The sequence below is a fragment of the Canis lupus genome, chromosome X (assembly GCF_048164855.1).
Source record: "Canis lupus baileyi chromosome X, mCanLup2.hap1, whole genome shotgun sequence".
Classification (NCBI taxonomy): Eukaryota; Metazoa; Chordata; class Mammalia; order Carnivora; family Canidae; genus Canis; species Canis lupus.
Window position 1 is genome coordinate 72,035,716 of NC_132876.1, and position 18,950 is coordinate 72,054,665.

The window sequence follows — 18,950 nt, forward strand, 5'->3', positions numbered from 1 at the left end:
TTTTTTATTACTTGTTTTGTTGTTTCTTCAGAGTTTCTCTATTCCTTTCTAATCTTTGTCACCTTTGGTTTTTCCTTCCCACTCAAAGTTCTCCCCTCTTTTATTTTTCCTGCAGGCTTAGTGGACATGAACTCCTTTAGTTCATGTTTGTCTGGGAAATTCTTTTTCTTTTTAAGATTTTATTTATTTATTCATGAGAATACACAGAGAGGAGAGAGAGGCAGAGACACAGGCAGAAGGAGAAGCAGGCTTCATGCAGGGAGCCTGACGTGGGACTCAATCCAGGGTCTCCAGGATCACACCCTGGGCTGCATGCGGCGCTAAACCACTGAGACACCGGGGCTGCCCTGTCTGGGAAATTCTTTATCTCTCCATCTATCCTGAATGATTTTCTTGCTGGATAGACTATTCTGGCAGATTTTTCCCATTCATCATGTTGAATATATCCTGCCATTCTCTTTTGACTTGACAAGTTTTCTTTCTTTCTTTCTTTTTCTTTCTTTCTTTTTCTTTCTTTCTTTCTTTCTTTCTTTCTTTCTTTCTTTCTTTCTTTCTTTTTCTTTCTTTCTTTTTTCTTTCTTTTTTCTTTCTTTTTAGCTAAAAATTTAAATTTTATTTAAATTCAATTTGCCAATATATAGTATAATACCCAGTGCTCATCTCATCATGTGCCCTCCTTAACGCCCATCACCCAGTTACCCCATCCCCCCACCCAGCTCCTCTTCTGCAACCCTGTGTTGCATGGGGTTGTGTTCCTCTCTAATTTTTCCCTATTCAGTTTCCCCCCTTCCCTTATGGTGTCTTTCACTATTTTTTATATTCCACATATGAGTGAAACTATATGATAATTGTCTTTCTCTGACTGACTTACTTCACTCAGCATAATACCCTCCAGTTCCATCCATGTAAATGTAAATGGTTGGTATTCATCCTTTCTGATGGCTGAATAATATTCCATTGTGTATATATACCACATCTTCTTTATCCATTCATCTGTCAAAGGGTATCTTGGCTCCTTCCACAATTTGGCAATTTTGGACATTGCTGCTATGAACATTAGGGTGCAACTGTCCTATTGTTTCACATCTGTATCTTTGGGGTAAATTCCCAGTAGTGCAATTGCTGGGTCATAGGGTAGCTCTATTTTTAACTTCTTAAGGAACCTCCACACTGTTTTTCAGAGTGGCTGCACCAGCTTGCATTCCCACCAACAGTGTAAGAAGGTTCCCCTTCTCCACATCTTCACCAGCATTTGTTGTTTCCTGTATTATTAATTTCAGCCATTCTCACCAGTGTAAAGTGGTCTCTCATTGTGTTTTTTTAAATAATAAATTTATTTTTTATTGGTGGTCAATTTGCCAACATACAGAATAACGCCCAGTGCTCATCCCGTCAAGTGCCCCCCTCACTGCCCATCACCCAGTCACCCTCACCTCCCGCCCTCCTCCCCCTCCACCACCCCTAGTTCGTTTCCCAGAGTTAGGAGTCTTTATGTTCTGTCTCCCTTTCTGATATTTCCTACCCATTTCTTCTCCCTTCCCTCCTATTCCCTTTCACTATTATTTATATTCCCCAAATGAATGAGAACATATAATGTTTGTCCTTCTCTGATTGACTTATTTCACTCAGCATAATACCCTCCAGTTCCATCCACGTTGAAGCAAATGGTGTATTTGTCGTTTCTAATGGCTGAGTAATATTCCATTGTATACATGGACCACATCTTCTTTATCCATTCATCTTTCGATGGACACCGAGGCTCCTTCCACAGTTTGGCTATTGTGGACATTGCTGCTATAAACATCGGGGTGCAGGTGTCCCAGCGTTTCATTAAATCTGTATCTTTGGGGTAAATCCCCAACAGTGCAATTGCTGGGTCGTAGGGCAGGTCTATTTTTAACTCTTTGAGGAAGCTCCACACAGTTTTCCAGAGTGGCTGCACCATTTCACATTCCCACCAACAGTGTAAGAGGGTTCCCTTTTCTCCGCATCCTCTCCAACATTTGTGGTTTCCTGCCTTGTTAATTTTTCCCATTCTCACTGGTGTGAGGTGGTATCTCATTGTGTTTTTGATTTGTATTTCCCTGATGGCAAGTAATGTGGAGCATTTTTTCATGTGTCTGTTGGTATTGTGTAGGTCCTCTTTTGCCTGACAAGTTTCTGTGCAGACATCTGTTGCTAACCTTATTTCTCTTCCCTTGTAAGTTATGGACTTCATCTGTCTTGCTGATTTTAGACTATTTCTTTATTTCTATATTTTGCAAATTTAACTATGATATGTCTTAGTGTTGGCCTGCTTTTGTTGATTTTGATGGAAGTTCCTGTGCCTCCTGGATTTAGATGTCTGTTTCCTGCCCCAAATTAGGGAAGTTTTCAGCTATAATTTCCTTCCAAATATTTATTACTCCTTTCCCCCTCTGTTCTTCTTCTGGGACTCCTATGATACGAATATTTTATACTGATGGAGTCAATGAGTTCCCTAAGTCTACATTCTTGATCTAATATTTTTCTTTCCTTCTTCCTTTCTACTTCATTATTTTCCATAATTTTGTCTTCTGTATCAGTTATTCTTTCCTTTGCTTCTTTCATCCTTGTGGCATTACATCTAGTTGGTTTTACTTCTTAGTTTTAGCATTTTTTCTTTCATCCTGCCTAATTTTTAGGTCTTTTATCTTCATGATGAAGAATTCCCTGGTGTCTTCTATGCTTTTCTCAAGCCAAGGTAGCATCCTTATGATTGTCATTTTAAATTCTTTATCAGTTTTATTACTTATATTTGTTTCGATGAGATTCCTGGCTGTGACCTTTTCTTGTTCCTTCTTTTGGGATGAATTCCTCCATCGTGGCATTTTGTCTAGGTCCCTGTCTTCTTCTGTGTGTTACAGAAGGCTGTTAAGTTTCCTGCTCCTGAGATTAATGGCTTTAGAATGAAGAGGTTGTATACTCTTCAGATCCTGGTGCTTCAGGACATGTCTCTGGTTTATGGTGTGTGCATTCTGCTGCGGTGTTTTGGCTTATCTTTTTCAAGTCACTCTTCTACCAAGGCTCTCCTTTCCTACATTTGGGAGTGTTTGGACCTTGTCCAGAGTGTGGCAATTTTTTTAACTAGGTGTGCTCTTGTCTGCTTGTTAAGAGACTTGATGTTATTTCCGTTAGAAGTGAAGCTTTGCAGCACTCTGTGGTTAGAAGATGTGGTGCATACGTGGGGAATTTGTGCTGGTCTTTAGGGGGAGGGGCCAATTGCATTTGTTCTTAGGCACACTTACCAGAGAAAAGCAGCACTTGGGGAGCCCAGGATGGGGGAGTGGTGGACTTGGTGTAAGGAGTTTATTCTACCACTCTTGGCATTGTTTACTAAAGATAGTTTTTGCTGAACAGCAGGGGAGAGACATGGTGCCCACATGCTCCTTTGTCCCTGGAGAAGCAGTGCCAGCTCTCTTATATGAACTCCAAGAAGGGGGAACCCACTCTCCTAGCACATCCTAGGGAATCTCAGGTCACACCATCCGTCCTCTAAGCTATCTGCCTTCCTTCTTACCAGGGGTACTGCAGCACCTGCCAGTCTCCACACCTGCCATGTTGCAGATCTCTAGAACTCCAGTCTTTGAGCCTCATGGGTATAAAAACTCACAAGAAGCTCCTCTCATTTTCCTCGTCAGTGGCTTTGGGAATGTATTTTCCTTGTGCAATCCCCTGTGTGCTCCTTTTTGTCTCTCTCACCTCTCTCCATGACTAGGACTCCTTCCCCTCCATAGCACCTGTGATCCTCTTCTCCCCCAAATCATATCTCTGCACCTACTACATTCCACAATGTGGCCTCTTCTCTCCTAGTTGTGCAGTTTGGTTCTGTTAGTCCCTGGGTTGATTTCTTAGGTATTCAGAATGGTTTGATATTTATCTAGCTGAGATCGAGGGACCAGAGAAACCTAGGGTCCTCCTACTTCTGTGCCATCTTAGCTACTCCCTCTTGCATGTTTTTTCTTTGGAGATGAATGCTGAGGTGTTTAGGGTTGAAGCAATTTAAAGGATTTAGAAAAGATATATAGAAAGAAAAGCAAATGTAGTGAAATGTTAATTCTTGAATGTAGATATGACAATATGAATGTTCATAATATCATTTTATCAACTTTTTTGTATGTTTGGAAATTTTCATATAGAAGAGTTATAAAGAAAATGCAAATTAAAATAATAAGCTTCTTTCCAGTAGAGAAATATAATTACAAGAAAATCCATGTGCTTTTAAAATTCACATAATTATTCTGCCTGCCAACTGTTGCTTTCATTATCTATATATCTATGCTTTTGTAAAGTATTCCCACTCTCAGTCCATTTTCTAAGCTAATAACAGGCACACACAAACTGATCTCAGCCAATTTGAGGTTCCCAATTATCCAATTATTTTCGGTTGCTATGTAGAATTTCTATTATTCAGAGATAGGAGAATACTACAAGTCACCTTTCCCATAACCCCACTATCAGAGAAATATTACAATGGAAGCAAGCCTCAGGCTTCATTCTGTTGGCTCATACATAAAAACAACCTCTTCTATAAACTCTATGAAGTCCCAGCTCCCTACCTTTTCAGATGCTTTGAATACATTTGCATAAAAGGTTCACTGGAGGGAGATTAGATAATATTATAGCAACACAATTAGAGTCAGGCAATAAAATCCTGTGATCTAATGCCAAAATGCCAGACCACTTTGTAATTCTAGGCCTGGGCTACCTACCATTCTAAAAGGTGTGGGCTATTAGGTTTACTAGAGTCTTCTTATTTTTTGTAATAACAAACATTTCTATTACTTCCAAAGCAATAATGTACATTATAGAGATTAGAAAATACAGAAGCATTTAAAAAGTAAAAGCTTTCCATTCCCAGTATCCAAAATCACGACTATTAATAATTAGCACATTTTCTTCCAGATCATTCTGCATGTATGTATACACACACAGATGTGCATGCACATACATTTGCCTTTTTTTTTTTTACCAAAACAAGGTTACGATGTTTTGCAACTTATTTTTTTCAGTTCAATAATTTCTACCTTTCTAGACAATATTAACATTTCCCCAGTTGACCCAAAAATGCCCTTTACAGATAGTGTGTCCAAGCTAATACTCAATATGGGTCACACATTTTATGTACTTCTTATGTTCTTTTCATTTTTCAAAAATATGGTGCCTCTGGAGTTCTAGAGGTCTGCAACATGGCAGGTGTGGAGACTGGCAGGTACTGCAGTACCCCTGGTAAGAAGGAAGGCAGATAGCTCAGAGGACGGATGGTGTGACCTGAGATTCCCTAGGATGTGCTAGGAGAGTGGGTTCCCCCTTCTTGGAGTTCATATAAGAGAGCTGGCACTGCTTCTCCAGGGACAAAGGAGCATGTGGGCACCATGTCAGTTTTGACGTAGTTTTAGAATATAGGTGAGGTTTGGTGGGCTGAGGTCCGGAACTGATGACCAAGAAAGGATTCTTGAGACATCTTTGGTGCAAAATGGGGATTTTATTAAAGCAGGAAGACAGGACACCTGTTCAGGAAGAGCTGGTGCCCTGGGCTCTTGAGGAGTGGCTAATTATATACCTGGGAGTTGGGAAAAGGGAGTTTTCTTTTTTTTTAATAATAAATTTATTTTTTATTGGTGTTCAATTTGCCAACATACAGAATAACACCCAGTGCTCATCCCGTCAAGTGCCCCCCTCACTGCCCGCCGCCCAGTCACCCCCACCCCCCACCCTCCTCCCCTTCCACCATCCCTAGTTCGTTTCCCAGAGTTAGGAGTCTTCCATGTTCTGTCTCCCTTTCTGATATTTCCTACCCATTTCTTCTCCCCTCCTTTCTATTCCCTTTCACTATTATTTATATTCCCCAAATGAATGAGACCATATAATGTTCGTCCTTCTCTGATTGACTTATTTCACTCAGCATAATACCCTCCAGTTCCATCCACGTTGAAGCAAATGGTGGGTATTTGTCGTTTCTAATGGCTGAGTGATATTCCATTGTATACATAAACCACATCTTCTTTATCCATTCATGAAAAGGGAGTTTTCAAATGAAGTTTTGTATGCTAAAGAGGACCTACAAAATACTGAAAGCCTTGCCATTGTCAGGAAAAAGGTTATTTTTCCCTCTAGTAAGGCATTAACATTAAGATAGTTGGGAGTTTCCTTCTAGAAATTAGGTTATTGATAAGAATGCTTTTTTCTTGTAAATCACTAAGACATTTTCTAAAGTGAGGGAGACACATGTCTATAGGACTATGATCTCTATTTGTTTTTCCTTTCCCTTAGCTTTAGAGCAGCCAAGAGTGCCTGAGGAATGTCACACATATCCCACCCAGGAATGTGTATGGGGAGGGTGGTGCTGCAGGGGGTAGCTTGTGCCTTGTCCTCAGCTAGCCTTCTCTTCCCCATCAGTTTCCGGCTTTTTTTTTTATGACTTTGTGGCTTGTTGATGGGATTAGATCCAAGATCCACCCGTTGTCCTGGGGAGTCTTACTATTTTGTTTGTTTGTTTACTTTCTTCAGTACCATATTTTTAGCTTATTCCTCCATTTTCTTCAGTTCTTAAAGACAGTATATTTAAAGACAAGATTAATTTAATTTAACTATATTTTGGCTAGAAAACATAATAGACAATGTTGTGTCCCTTATGCAATATCACATGTAAAGATGCAAATTCGTTGGTCTACCTTACTAATGTTATGATTAACCATTGCTCTATTCTTCTAACCTGTCTAGGCAAGTTTGAGAGTATCTATACAATATTTGTAGCTAGTCCGTATATCTTGACACATCTAAGCAATGAGAAATCACTTTGCCATTAATGATGCTAATTCACAAAGCCACTGGTGTTGATTAGAGATGTAGTTAGCTGAAGTTTAGAGTAGCTCCTCTGCCTTCTGGTTAGTTTTTTAAATACTGATTAATCACTCTTAAGTTTGTATGTATTTACAATTAGAATGCTACAATCATAACTAACCTATCCTGGATTATACATGAAAACTAACAAACATATATCAAATTTTATCAATTCCAAGGGACACTTTTTTTTCAAGTTGTAACCTGAATTTTCAATGCATCTTAGAATCAATGGTTTCTGAAAAATTACTGTTGTCAGGAAGCAGAGCAGTTTGGATATATTTATCATAAACTTTATATGCATGGACTTGGTCATAGCCATTCATATTATAGTCATTTTGGTTAAATTATGTTCATTCTCGGGTTTACTTTCTATTTAAAATATCTTTAAAATATTATATAATTTGACAATAAAGTGATCCATAAAATGATGGTGTAGTTGCAATTGTTGACACTGATGAACATCAGGAGCTTTTAAATTGTTGAAGCTTTTAAACATAAATTATAGAAAAATAAATAAAAGAAATAAAAGAAGATAATAAAACAGCAGTGGAGGAAAGGAAACCTGCCTGCCTGAAGGGCACCATCCTCAGGAATAGGGACTGCTTACTTTGTGATAGACACTGACTCACTCTCTCCCTCTATTAATATCTTATCCCTTAAGAATACTTCTTATGCAAGACTTCAAGTATATGCAGAATTCGAAGGAATGCTATATGGAATTCTTATGAGCCTATCACCCAGCTTCAATAGTTATCAATATGCGGCTAATCTTGTTTCATTGATATCTCTACCCACCCTCCCCCAAATTATTTTGAAATTAATTAATATATCTATCACTTCACATAATTTCATTTTTTTCCTTTTGTGGTAATTACACATAAGATTTACCCTCAGCAAATTTCAAATGTACAATACAGTATTGTTAATCCTATTTTCATTCCTGTACATTAGATCTCCAGAACTTAATCATCTTATATAACTGAAACTTTGTACCTCTTGACCAGCATCTTCCCATTCCCCCCCCCACCTCCAGCTCCAGGCAACCACCATTCTACTCTCTTCTTCTAAGTCTATTTTGAATTCCACTATAAGCAAGATCATTTAGCACTTATCCTTTTGTGTCTGGTTTATTTTATTTAACATGTTTTCTATGTTCATCCTTGCTGTGGCAAATGGCAGAGTTTCCTTCTTTAAGAGTGATTAACGTTCCATTGTATGCATATATTTATCTATTTGTCTATTGTTGAATAAGTTGCTTCCATATATTGGCTTTTGTGAATAATGCTGCAATGGGAGTGCACATATCTTTTTGAGATAGTCATTGCATTTCCTTTGGATTGTCTATGCAAAATTAGCAAATTTTCAGAATCTCTAAAAGTAGAAAGAGAGTTTTATTTGAGCCTACATTAGGATAGTTGCCCAGGAAACATGGTCTTCACAAGGAAGGAAGTGCTCCAGAAAATGAATGGTTTTTACAAGGTTATATACTTTTTTTTTTACATCTTGTAATGGCTCAAAATATTATAGATTAGCATAAAGGCAAGAATCACCAGTTTTATCATACAGGAATGCAGATGATGTGGGTGTTGTGCCCAAGATTACATATCTGAGAAACCGCCAAGGAGCCGACACTGAAGCAAACACACAAGGGTGTGCAAGCTCGAGCTTGCATCCAAGTATACTCCACACAACAGTGCAGGGGCTTGGACCCCGAGATGGGTTACAGCTGGGTTTTTATGGGCTGGTCTAGGGGATTTTCAGAAGGGGTGGAGGAATTTTTTTCATTCCAATATGGGGGAAAGGGTGGGGGAGTTTCTTAAGATCTGTTTTCCTTCCAACACAGGATTTTCTGTCTCTCTCCAGGGCTTTTTGAGCTCTGTTATCTTTCTGATATGGGATTCTCTGTTAAGGGCATTCTGAGCTCTGTTATCTTTCTGATATGGGATTCCCTGTCAAGGACATTCTGCAGTTTTTCCTCTAAAGTTCAGCTCTTATTCATAGGGGCCTGAGATGGCTGTACTTGTGCTAATGCTAAACTTGAGGTGGAATGGCCTTAAGTGGGGCCTCTAAGCAGAAAATGTCAAGAAAGAATTTTTGACATGTTTTCAGTGCAAAAAAGTGTTTTTATTAAAGAATGAGACAAAATAAAAAAACAAAAATAAATTAAATAAATAAAGCATGAGACAGGACCTATGCGCAGAAATTGCTGCACTGGGACTGTGCAGCAATTCAATATATACTTTTAAATTGGAGGGGCAGAGATAAGTAAAGCCACTAAAGGGATTTCCTTATGTTAAAGATAACTTTTAGGATCCTGGAGGTCTGGCTATTGTCAAGCTATGGCTCCTTTCATCTCTAGCAAAACATCAACATTAAGGCAGCCAGAGTTCCTTGAGGAATGTCACACTCTGCATGTCTCAGGCATTTCTCAATGGGCTGCAAGTTGTAAGGAAATTTAATTTTATCTACATTTCTCTTGCCTTTCTTCTCATTATAGGGAGTAGGAACATTAATATCTTAAGGACAAGGTGGTTTTCCTTTAGGCTCTTCATTCACAAAGCAGGTGTACAGTGTATTCATGTTGAGCCATGGGGGTCAGGCTTTTGATTTAAACAATGTTTATTAAAATACAATAAATAAAATAAAATAAAATAAAATAAAATAAAATAAAATAAAATAAAATAAAATAACATAAAATGTTTATTGCCATGCCAGCTAAAAGAGAAATCTAAAATGGCTTCTCTTGTATATTAGGCCTTTAGAGACTTTTTCTTTCATCAGGATATATATCCAGAAATGGGATTGCTGGATCATAAGGTAGTTCTATTTTACAGGCATTTTAGTTTATGACCTCTGCTCTAAACCATCTAATAAAAGTTATTTTTTCTGGGATGCCTGGGTGGCTCAGCAGTTGAATGCTTGCCTTTGGCTTGGGGCCTGATCCCAGGATCCTGGATTGGGTCCCCCTACCCCCACATCAGGCTCCCTGTAGGGGCCCTGCTTCTCCCTCTGCCTGTGTCTCTGCCTCTTTCTCTCTTTGTCTCTCATGAATAAATAAATCTTTAAAAAATTTCTTTTCCCTAAAGTGGAGGCTTTTTACAACATCCCTTTGGTACCCTTTGTGTTCTGTTCTGTTTTAAATTTTGATGTTCTAAAAGTTGTACTACTTATTGTCTCTAGTCCATGTGGACTGGAGAATTTAAGATTTGTTTGCTGTCAAATCATATCACAAACTCCTACCTAATTCACTACTCACAATGCTCTTATTTTTTGTTTTATTTCTCTTATTAATACACAATTTGGGATGTGATTTATACTTCTTAATTATAATATATAACAAAAAGAGAGATATCAAATGCAAAGAAATCTCTGCAAAGAATAGATTACCTTCCAAATCTCATAAGAAAACCAAGAAGTAAAGGTGTCCTAAATGGGATACCAGGAACCTCCCTTAGAGAAAAAGAAGATGGCTTTAGCTTAAAGGGAGCCCCACAAGGGTTTTGATTTCTTAACAGGAACTAGATGAGCAAGCAGTGGGATGCAATAGGATGGCTCCAAGACTAGTGGCCCAACAAATACAAGTTTGAAATCTTATATTGTCATGTATTCACAAACTGTGTGAACTTGATTAAGTGCTTTACCTTCTGTAAACCTAATCTTCAGAGATAAAACACTCTGCCTTTTTTGGAGTTGAGAGTATTAAGTGAGCTCTGGCACCTTCACCCAAAGGCCATTCCTTTCAAAATTCACAGAAGGAGATAAGCATTCACACTTGTTGGAGACTGTGGTCTCACAAGTGTCCTCGCCTTGCTACTAGTGGTTTAGCCACTTGGTGGTGGTATGTAGTTGCTTTTCCATTTTAACATCTCCAAAAAACTGTCAAGTAATAAGGGTTAATTGTTGAAATATTTAAACTGTTAAAATGGACCTATCACCTGCCCAACAATAACAAATGACGGTGAATGGTTGCTGTTCATTATCATGAATGGCATCCAGCCTTTGTCATTCATTGGCTTAACAGACTGCATTAAGATTTGTCTAAGGATTCTGTCTCTGTCCATTACCCACTTAGTAAAAAAAGACTGCCTATTGATGAGGTTGGCATCTCAGGGGCTTTTACCTGGGTGGGTTTTGAAAATTAGTGTTTGCTGTGGTTGTCTCACTGCCTCATCTTCCCACCCCCACATCTAAACTAATCAAATATCTGCCCATCCTTTATTTGCTGCCTCCAGTACTATTTGAAAGAGCAGTGGAGGCATTCAGTTCCATTAAAAATAATTCATTGGTATCTGCTTTGTGGAAGTCACACACACTTGGAAGTTGTTTACCACCTAGTAAGGGAGGCCGATAAGAAACAGAAAATTGTAACATACTTGCTTGCCAATGGTGTTAATCAAGAAGACAACAGGCTGTGAGAACCCTGAAGGAGATATCACCTAAAGTTAATCTCAGAAGATAAATAGACATTATTCAGATCCAGGAGGAAGGAGACATTCTAAGTAGAAGTGGCATGAAACAGCATAGTATAGTCAGAAAACCTAATTTATGCAGTGTAGTACAAGAGTGTCAGAGGTCAGCAGTGCCTAGATGGAACCTCCTGGAGAGGTAATAATAATACCAGATTTTTCTAATGCAATATTTCTAGGATACTATGCTAAGGCAATTTAGCTCTATGTAATGGTCCTCTGAAGTGCATACTATTTTTCTTTGTGGGAAAAACTGAATGAAGCCCAGAGAGGTTAGGCACTGACACTATTGCACAGTTGAGTGGTAGTATTATTTAGGATTCAAACTCAGGTCAGCTTCAGAGTCCATTGCGATTAGAAACAGGCCTTAAGTTGCAACTTTAAAGAGAGTTGGCCCTATTCTATAAGTGCTAGGAAGCCCCTAAAGAGAATTTTAGCACGGAGAGTGGTTAGGGATCAGAATATTGGCAATTACAGGCTCTACTGTGAAGAGACTGACTGTGATTTCAGGGAAATCCCTTTCCTTCTTTGGTCCTCTGTTTTTGATATGTTTGTTTTGCTTTTGTTTTTGTTTCGGGGTGTGTGTCTGTAAAATGAGGACAGTGATAAAGAGCTAATTTTAAGAATCTCTTTGAGTTCTTTGATTTTTTTTACTTTCAAACTAGAGGTGGGGGGAGGAGCTAGATTCCTGATTGGTGAAACTGATAGGTACTTCTCTATGTGCTTTGTTCTTTTTTATATGTGCTTTATACATGCTGTACTTCTTGTCTGGAATGTTGTCTTGCTTCTTTCTTGTATTTCCAAATACTTTCTAATTATAGCTGCCCACCCCCTCCTCTTAACTTCTACAGTGCTACTAAGTTAACTAGGTTTCACTTTGGCCCCTAATTATACACTATCTTTTATTCTTTGCTATTTGTTTCCTTTGTAGTCTTCCTTCTCCTATGTGATGAGGGAGCAGAAGGCAAGATGAGGACAAAGCACAAGCAGACACCCACAACCCTCCCCCACTCTTGGAGTGGGAAATGTGTGATATTCTTCCAGGAAACTTCCAATTATGTTAATGTAATGCCTTGCTAGAGGGAAAAACAACCTTAACTTGACAATGGCAAGGCCCCCAGTATAACGTAGGTCCTCTTTAGCATATGAAAGTTCTTTTGAAAAACCTTTCTTTTCCGTACCTCTCCCAACTCCTAAGTATATAATCAGCCATCCCTCACAGCCCTGTGCCACAGCTCTTTCTGCCCTTGGGTCCTGTCCCTGCTTTAATAAAACCATAATTTTGCACCAAAGATGTCTCAAGAATTCTTTCTTGGCCATTGGCTTCAGACTACACCCCATTAAACCTCACCTATATTTCAAAACTACATCACGTGTATTTTGGACTCTCATTTTTTTCCTCCTTTTTAGTTTTATCTTACCCCCTATATATCACCTGATATCCTCTTGGTCACGAGGGGGTCTTGGAGAAAATCCTGTTAATCATTTTCTTTCTCTTTTGGCAGTGTATGTGAGCACAGCAAAGAGAATCTTATGACCCCCTCCAACATGGGTGTGATCTTTGGACCTACTCTGATGAGAGCTCAGGAGGACACTGTTGCTGCCATGATGAACATCAAATTCCAGAACATCGTGGTGGAAATCCTAATTGAACACTTTGTCAAGGTATGTATTCCCGATTTTCACCATCACTTCTCCATGCATATGACACTTTCCCTAGCCACATTTTAGAGTTATATCTCTCTACCTTGCTTAAGCTGATAATGGAAGGAAATTCCATTATGACACAATGGCATTTAATAGCATTTCTGACACTGAAATTCACTCATTTGGCAAATATTGCTCAATTCTATAACTATTTTATTATCAGGCATCAAGCTAGATGGTATAGAAAAAGAAAAAAAATCATTGTTCATGCCTTTACAGAGTTAACAGTATAATATGAAGATAGCCATATATACAAATGGAAATGATAGATATAAAAGTGGTGTATATGCAATGAAACCATAAAGAAAGAAATATCTATACTTATTTAAACCTCATCTCATTTCAAAAAAAATTAGGGTGATATATTTTATATGGTATATAAAATACAAGGTACTATACAATATAATTAGGTCAAATGAAAAAGGAAAAATAGGATAGAGACAGGAAATGAACCCAGAAATGAGGCTAGACAAGAAATATTTGTTGACAAGTCATATATACTTGCTACAGATGGCCCTTTGTTTGGCTATAAGCTTTCTAGCAGTCAATATACTCCTTCCAAAGCATAATTCAATAAATTTTTTTCTGCAGGGAGTGGAGGCTAATGATACAGTCTAGATGGCATCCACAGTTCAAATCCAAGCTCTACCACATTTGGTGGGATACAGCTTAGGATTCTAGGACTCCATATACAAACACAGTGGCCCCAATAAAAGAGACATTTATTACTTGATTGTGGAATAGTCCAGTGAGGTGTTCCAGGGCTGGTATGGTAACTTGACAGAGGCAGGCACCTAGTTTCCTTCTTTCTTGTTGTTTTGCCATCTCTAAAATGTGCTTTACCTGCAGGACCAAACACCTTCTATATCATATCAATTAAAAGGATGAAAAAAGGCAAGTGAAGGATACAACCTTTAATTTAAGGCCATGACCTGGAAGTCACATATATCACTTTTATTTACATAACATTTCAGAATGTAATTCCATGGTCACATCTAGCTATAAGAGGAAGTGTAGTTTTTATTTGATGCCATCATGTGCCCAGATAAGTCCTTAGGTCTTTTGCTTAAACAAAAATAAGAGAATGTATATTGGATTACAGATGGCATTCTCTGCTATTATCTGTGTTACATCAAACAACTTCTCTGATAGTCATTTTTTCAGCTGAAATGTAAAGATGATAATAAATCTGTACTATGTGACAAGCACATGTCCAAGGCCACTTAGCTAGTAGCAGAACTAGGGTTTAAATCCAATTAGCCTGACTCAGACTTGAAGTACTTAATCACTATGAAGTGCTACATCATCAATCATTTTTGAATGGTGATATTATTAGGCATACAGGACACTTTCGGATTATGAAGGATGGGTCCTTACAGAGAATTACAACTGATATCAGTAGTGAGGATGGAAATAAAGGAAAATAGGGAAAGGAAATTTCAAGGAGATGATCCAGCATGAACAGAGGCCCAAAGGCTTAAAACCCCAAGTAATTTGGTATTGTTAGAACATGAAATAAAAATACCAGTGCCAGAGATGTGATTGGAGGAAGACAGGGGCCAGGTCTAAAAGGACTAAACTCTGTCTAGTTGATGAGTTTGGAATGTTTAGCATTGTTCCTACATGATTGGGAAAGCATTGCTTAAAAGTAGAGTAGTATGATGGATAGCTTTCCATTCAGGAGACATTATCTTGCCTGTGGTGTGAAAGATAGTTCAGAGAGAGATAGAGAGTAATTCCATAGAGCAATAAATAACTGTAGTCTGAATCACAATGGTAGGAAGAGGAACAGGGAAGGAAAAGCATAGGGCTTAGTGATTGGAAGTGGAAATGTGGGAGAGGAAGATGTCTTAATTCTGGATAATTGACTTGGCTGACTGGATAGATGGGGCTGTCTTTCATAAATACAAAAATACAGAGTGGGAAGGTTTGGGGAAAGATGGGGGAAAAAACTCGATTTGCATCAGGTTGGATTTCAGATTCCTGAAAGATAGCCAGAAACCAATATTTGGGAAGTCATTGGAATAAAGTAACGAGTAGCAAATTTTATCAAAGAGAAGGTTTATCGTAAATATTTTAGGCTGTGTAGGTCATAGAAATCTTTCACAGCTATTCACCTCCACCTTTGTACTGGGAAAGCACCAATAGGTAACATGTAAGCAAATGAATATTCCAATAAAACTATTTCTTTGTTTTTTCTTTCATTTTATATTTTTTATTGAAGGTTGATTTGCCAACATAGAGTATAACACCCAGTGCTCATCCCATCAAGTGCCCTCCTCAGTCCCGTTACCCAGTTACCCCTATCCCTGCCTGCCTCCCCTTCTACTACCCTTTGTTTATTTTCCAGAATTAGGAGTCTCTCAAGTTTTGTCACCTTCTCCAATTTTTGCCACTCATTTTCCCAACTTTCCCTTATAATCCCTTTTACTATTTCTTACATAGCCCGTATGAGTGAAACCAACCATATGATGATTGTCCTTCTCTGACTGACTTACTTCACTCAGCATGATACCCTCCAGTTCCATTCAAGTCAGAGCAAATGGTGGGTATTTGTCCTTTCTAATGGCTGAGTAATATTCCATCTTCTTTATCCATTCATCTGTCAAAGGACATTGAGGCTCCTTCCACAGTTTGGCTATTGTGGACATTGCTGCTATAAACATTAGGGTGAAGGTGTCCCAGTGTTTCCCTGCATCTGTATCTTTGGGATAAATACCCAGTGGTGCAGTTGCTGGGTTGTAGGGTAGCTCTACTTTTGACTCTTTAAGGAACCTCCACACTGTTTTCAGAGCAGCTGAAATACCAGTTTGCATTTCCACAAGAGTATAAGAGGGTTCCCCTTTATCCACATCCTCTCCAACGCTTGTTGTTTCCTGGCTTGTTAATTTTTAACCATTCTCACTGGTGGTATCTCATTGTGGTTTTGATTTGTATTTCCCTTATGGCAAGTGATGCAGAGCATTTTCTCATGTGCTTGTTGGCCATGTCTATGTCTTCCTCTGTGAAATTTCTGTTCATGTCTTCTGCCCATTTCATGATTGGATTGTTTGTTACTTTGCTGTTGAGTTTAGTAAGTTCTTTATAGATCTTGGATACTTGCCCTTTATCTGTCATTTGCAAATATCTTCTCCCATTCTGTAGATTGTCTTTTAGTTTTGTTGACTGTTTCTTTTGCTGTGCAGAAGCTTTCTATCCTGATTAAGTCCCAATAGTTCATTTTTGCTTTTGTTTCCTTTGCCTTCATAGATGTATCTTGCAAGAAGTGACTGTGGCCAAGTTCAAAAAAGATGTTGCCTGGGTCGTTCTCTAGGATTTTGATGGATTCTTGTCTCACATTTAGATCTTTCATCCATTTTGAGTTTATCTTTGTGTATGGTATAAGAGAAGGGTCCAGTTTCATTCTTCTGCATGTGGCTGTCTAATTTTCCAAGCACTATTTATTAAAGACACTTTCCTTCTTCCAGTGGATATTCATTCCTGCTTTGTTGAATATCAGTTGAACATAGAGTTGAGGGCCCATTTCTGGGTTCTCTATTCTGTTCCATTGATCTATGTGTCTGTTTTTTTGTGCCAGTACCACACTGTCTTGATGAACACGGCTTTGTAATACAGCTTGAAATCTGGCATTATGATGCCCCCAGCTTTGGTTTTCTTTTTCAATATTACCCTGGCTATTCGGGGTTTTTTCTGATTCCACACAAATATTAAGATTATTTGCTCCATCTTTCTGAAAAAAGTCCATGGTATTTTGATAGGGATTGCACTGAACGTATAAATTGTCTTGGGTAGCATAGACATTTTCACAATATTAATTCTTCCAATCCATGAGCATGGAATGTTTTTCCATCTCGTTGTGTCTCGGTCTTCCTAAATTTCTTTCAGAACTGTTCTTTAGTTTTTAGGGTAACAATTCTTAATCTCTTCAGTTTGTTTTATTCGTAGGTATTTTATGCTTTGGGTGCAATTGTAAATGGGATTGATTTCCGTGCATTGATTTTGTATCCTGCCACATTGTGTAATTGCTGTATGAGTTCTAGCAATTTTAGGGTGGAGTCTTTTTGGTTTTCTATATACAGTATCATATCATCTGCAAAAAGGGAGAGTTTGACTTCTTCTTTGCCAATTTGAATGCCTTTTATTTCTCTTTGTTGTCTGATTCCTGAAGCTAGGAATTCTAGTACTATATTGACTAACAGTGGTAAGAGTGGACATCCCTGTTTTGTTCCTGATCTTCGGGGAAAGGCTCCCAGTGTTTCCCCATTGAGAAAGATAATCGCTGTGGGCTTTTCATACATGGCTTTTAAGATATTGAGGAATGTTTCCTCTATCCCTACACTCTGAAGAGTTTTGATCAGGAATGGATGCTGTATTTTGTCAAATGCTTTCTCTGCATCAAATGAGAGGATCATATGGTTCTTGTTTTTTCTCTTGTTGATGTGATCTATCAAGTTGATTGTTTTATGAGTGTTGAACCAACCTTGCATCCCAGGAATAAATCCCAGTTGGTCATGGTGAATAATCTTCCTGATGTACTGTTGAATCCTATTGGCTAGTATCATGTTGAGAATTTTTGCATCTGAGTTCATCAGGGATATTGTTCTATAATTCTCCAGTTTGTTTGGGTCTTTGTCTGGTTTTGGAATCAAAGTGATTCTGGCATAATTAAATGTGTTTGGAAGTCTTCTATCACTTTCTATCCTGCAGAACAGGCTTAGTAGAATAGGTTTTATTTCTTCTTTAAACGTTCCATAGAATTCCCCTAAGAGGCCATCTGGCCCTGGACTTTTGTGTCTTGGGAGGTTTTTTAATGACTTCTTCAATTTCCTCCCTGGTTATTGGCTGTTCAGGTTTTCCATTTCTTCCTGTTCCAGTTTTGGTAATTTGTGGTTTTCCAGAAATGCATCCATTTCTTCCTGATTGCCTGTTATATTTGCATATAACTGCTCATAATATGTTTTAAAAATCATTCATATTTCCTTGGTATTGGTTGTAATCTCTGCTTTTTCATTCACGATTTTATTAATTTGAGTCTTTTTTCTTTTTAATATGGCTGGCTAGAGGTTTATCTATCTTACTATTCTTTCAAAAACAAACTCCTGGTTTTATTAATCTGTTCTACAGTTCTTCTGGTCTCTATTTCATTGAGTTCTGCTGAATCTTTATTAACACTCTTCTTCTGCTGGGTGAAGGTTTCATTTCCTGTTCCTTCTCCAGCTCCTTTAGGGTGCAAGGTTAGCTTTTGTACTTGAGTTCTTTCCAGTTCTTGGATGGATGCTTTTATTGTGATGTATTTCCCCCTCAGGACTGCTTTTGCTGTATCCCAAAGATTTTGAACAGTTGTATCTTCATTCTCATTAGTTTCCATGAATCTTTTTAATTCTTCTCTAATTTTCTGGTTGACTCTCATCTTTTAGCAGGATGATCCTTAACCTCCATGTGTTTGAAATCTTTCAAACTTCTTCTTGTGTTTTAGTTATAGTTTCAAAGCATTATGGTCTGAAAATATGCAGGGGACAATCCCAATCTTTTGGTATCAGTTAAGACCTGATTTGTGACCCAGTATGTGGTCTATTCTGGAGAAAGTTCCATGTGCACTTGAGAAGAATGTGTATTCAGTTGAGTTTGGATGTAAAGTTCTGTAAATATCAGTGAAATCCATCTGGTCCAGTGTATCGTTTAATGCTCTTGCTTCTTTGGAATTGTTGTGTTTAGAAGACCTATCAATTGTAGAAAGCACGTATTCAAGCCTCCCAGTATAAGTGTATTTTTATCTAAGTATGTCTTAACTTTGGTTATTAATCGATTGATATACCTGGCAGCTCCCGCATTCGGGGCACAAATATTCATGATTGTTAGGTCCTCTTGTGGGATAGATCCTTTAAGTATGATATAGTGTCCCTCTTCATCTCT

The 18,950-nt window shown here is 38.2% G+C and overlaps 1 protein-coding gene across 5 annotated transcripts in view; it reads left to right on the top strand.

Moving 5' to 3' along the window:
- The window catches only part of OPHN1 (oligophrenin 1), a 526,199-nt gene that overhangs the window by 434,814 nt on the left and 72,435 nt on the right, over positions 1-18,950 (top strand). For all 5 annotated transcript variants that reach the window (XM_072817292.1, XM_072817295.1, XM_072817294.1 and 2 more), the window contains one exon: positions 12,836-12,995. In XM_072817292.1, coding sequence (XP_072673393.1) covers positions 12,836-12,995 — 160 coding nt within the window. The remainder of the gene's footprint in view (positions 1-12,835; positions 12,996-18,950) is intronic.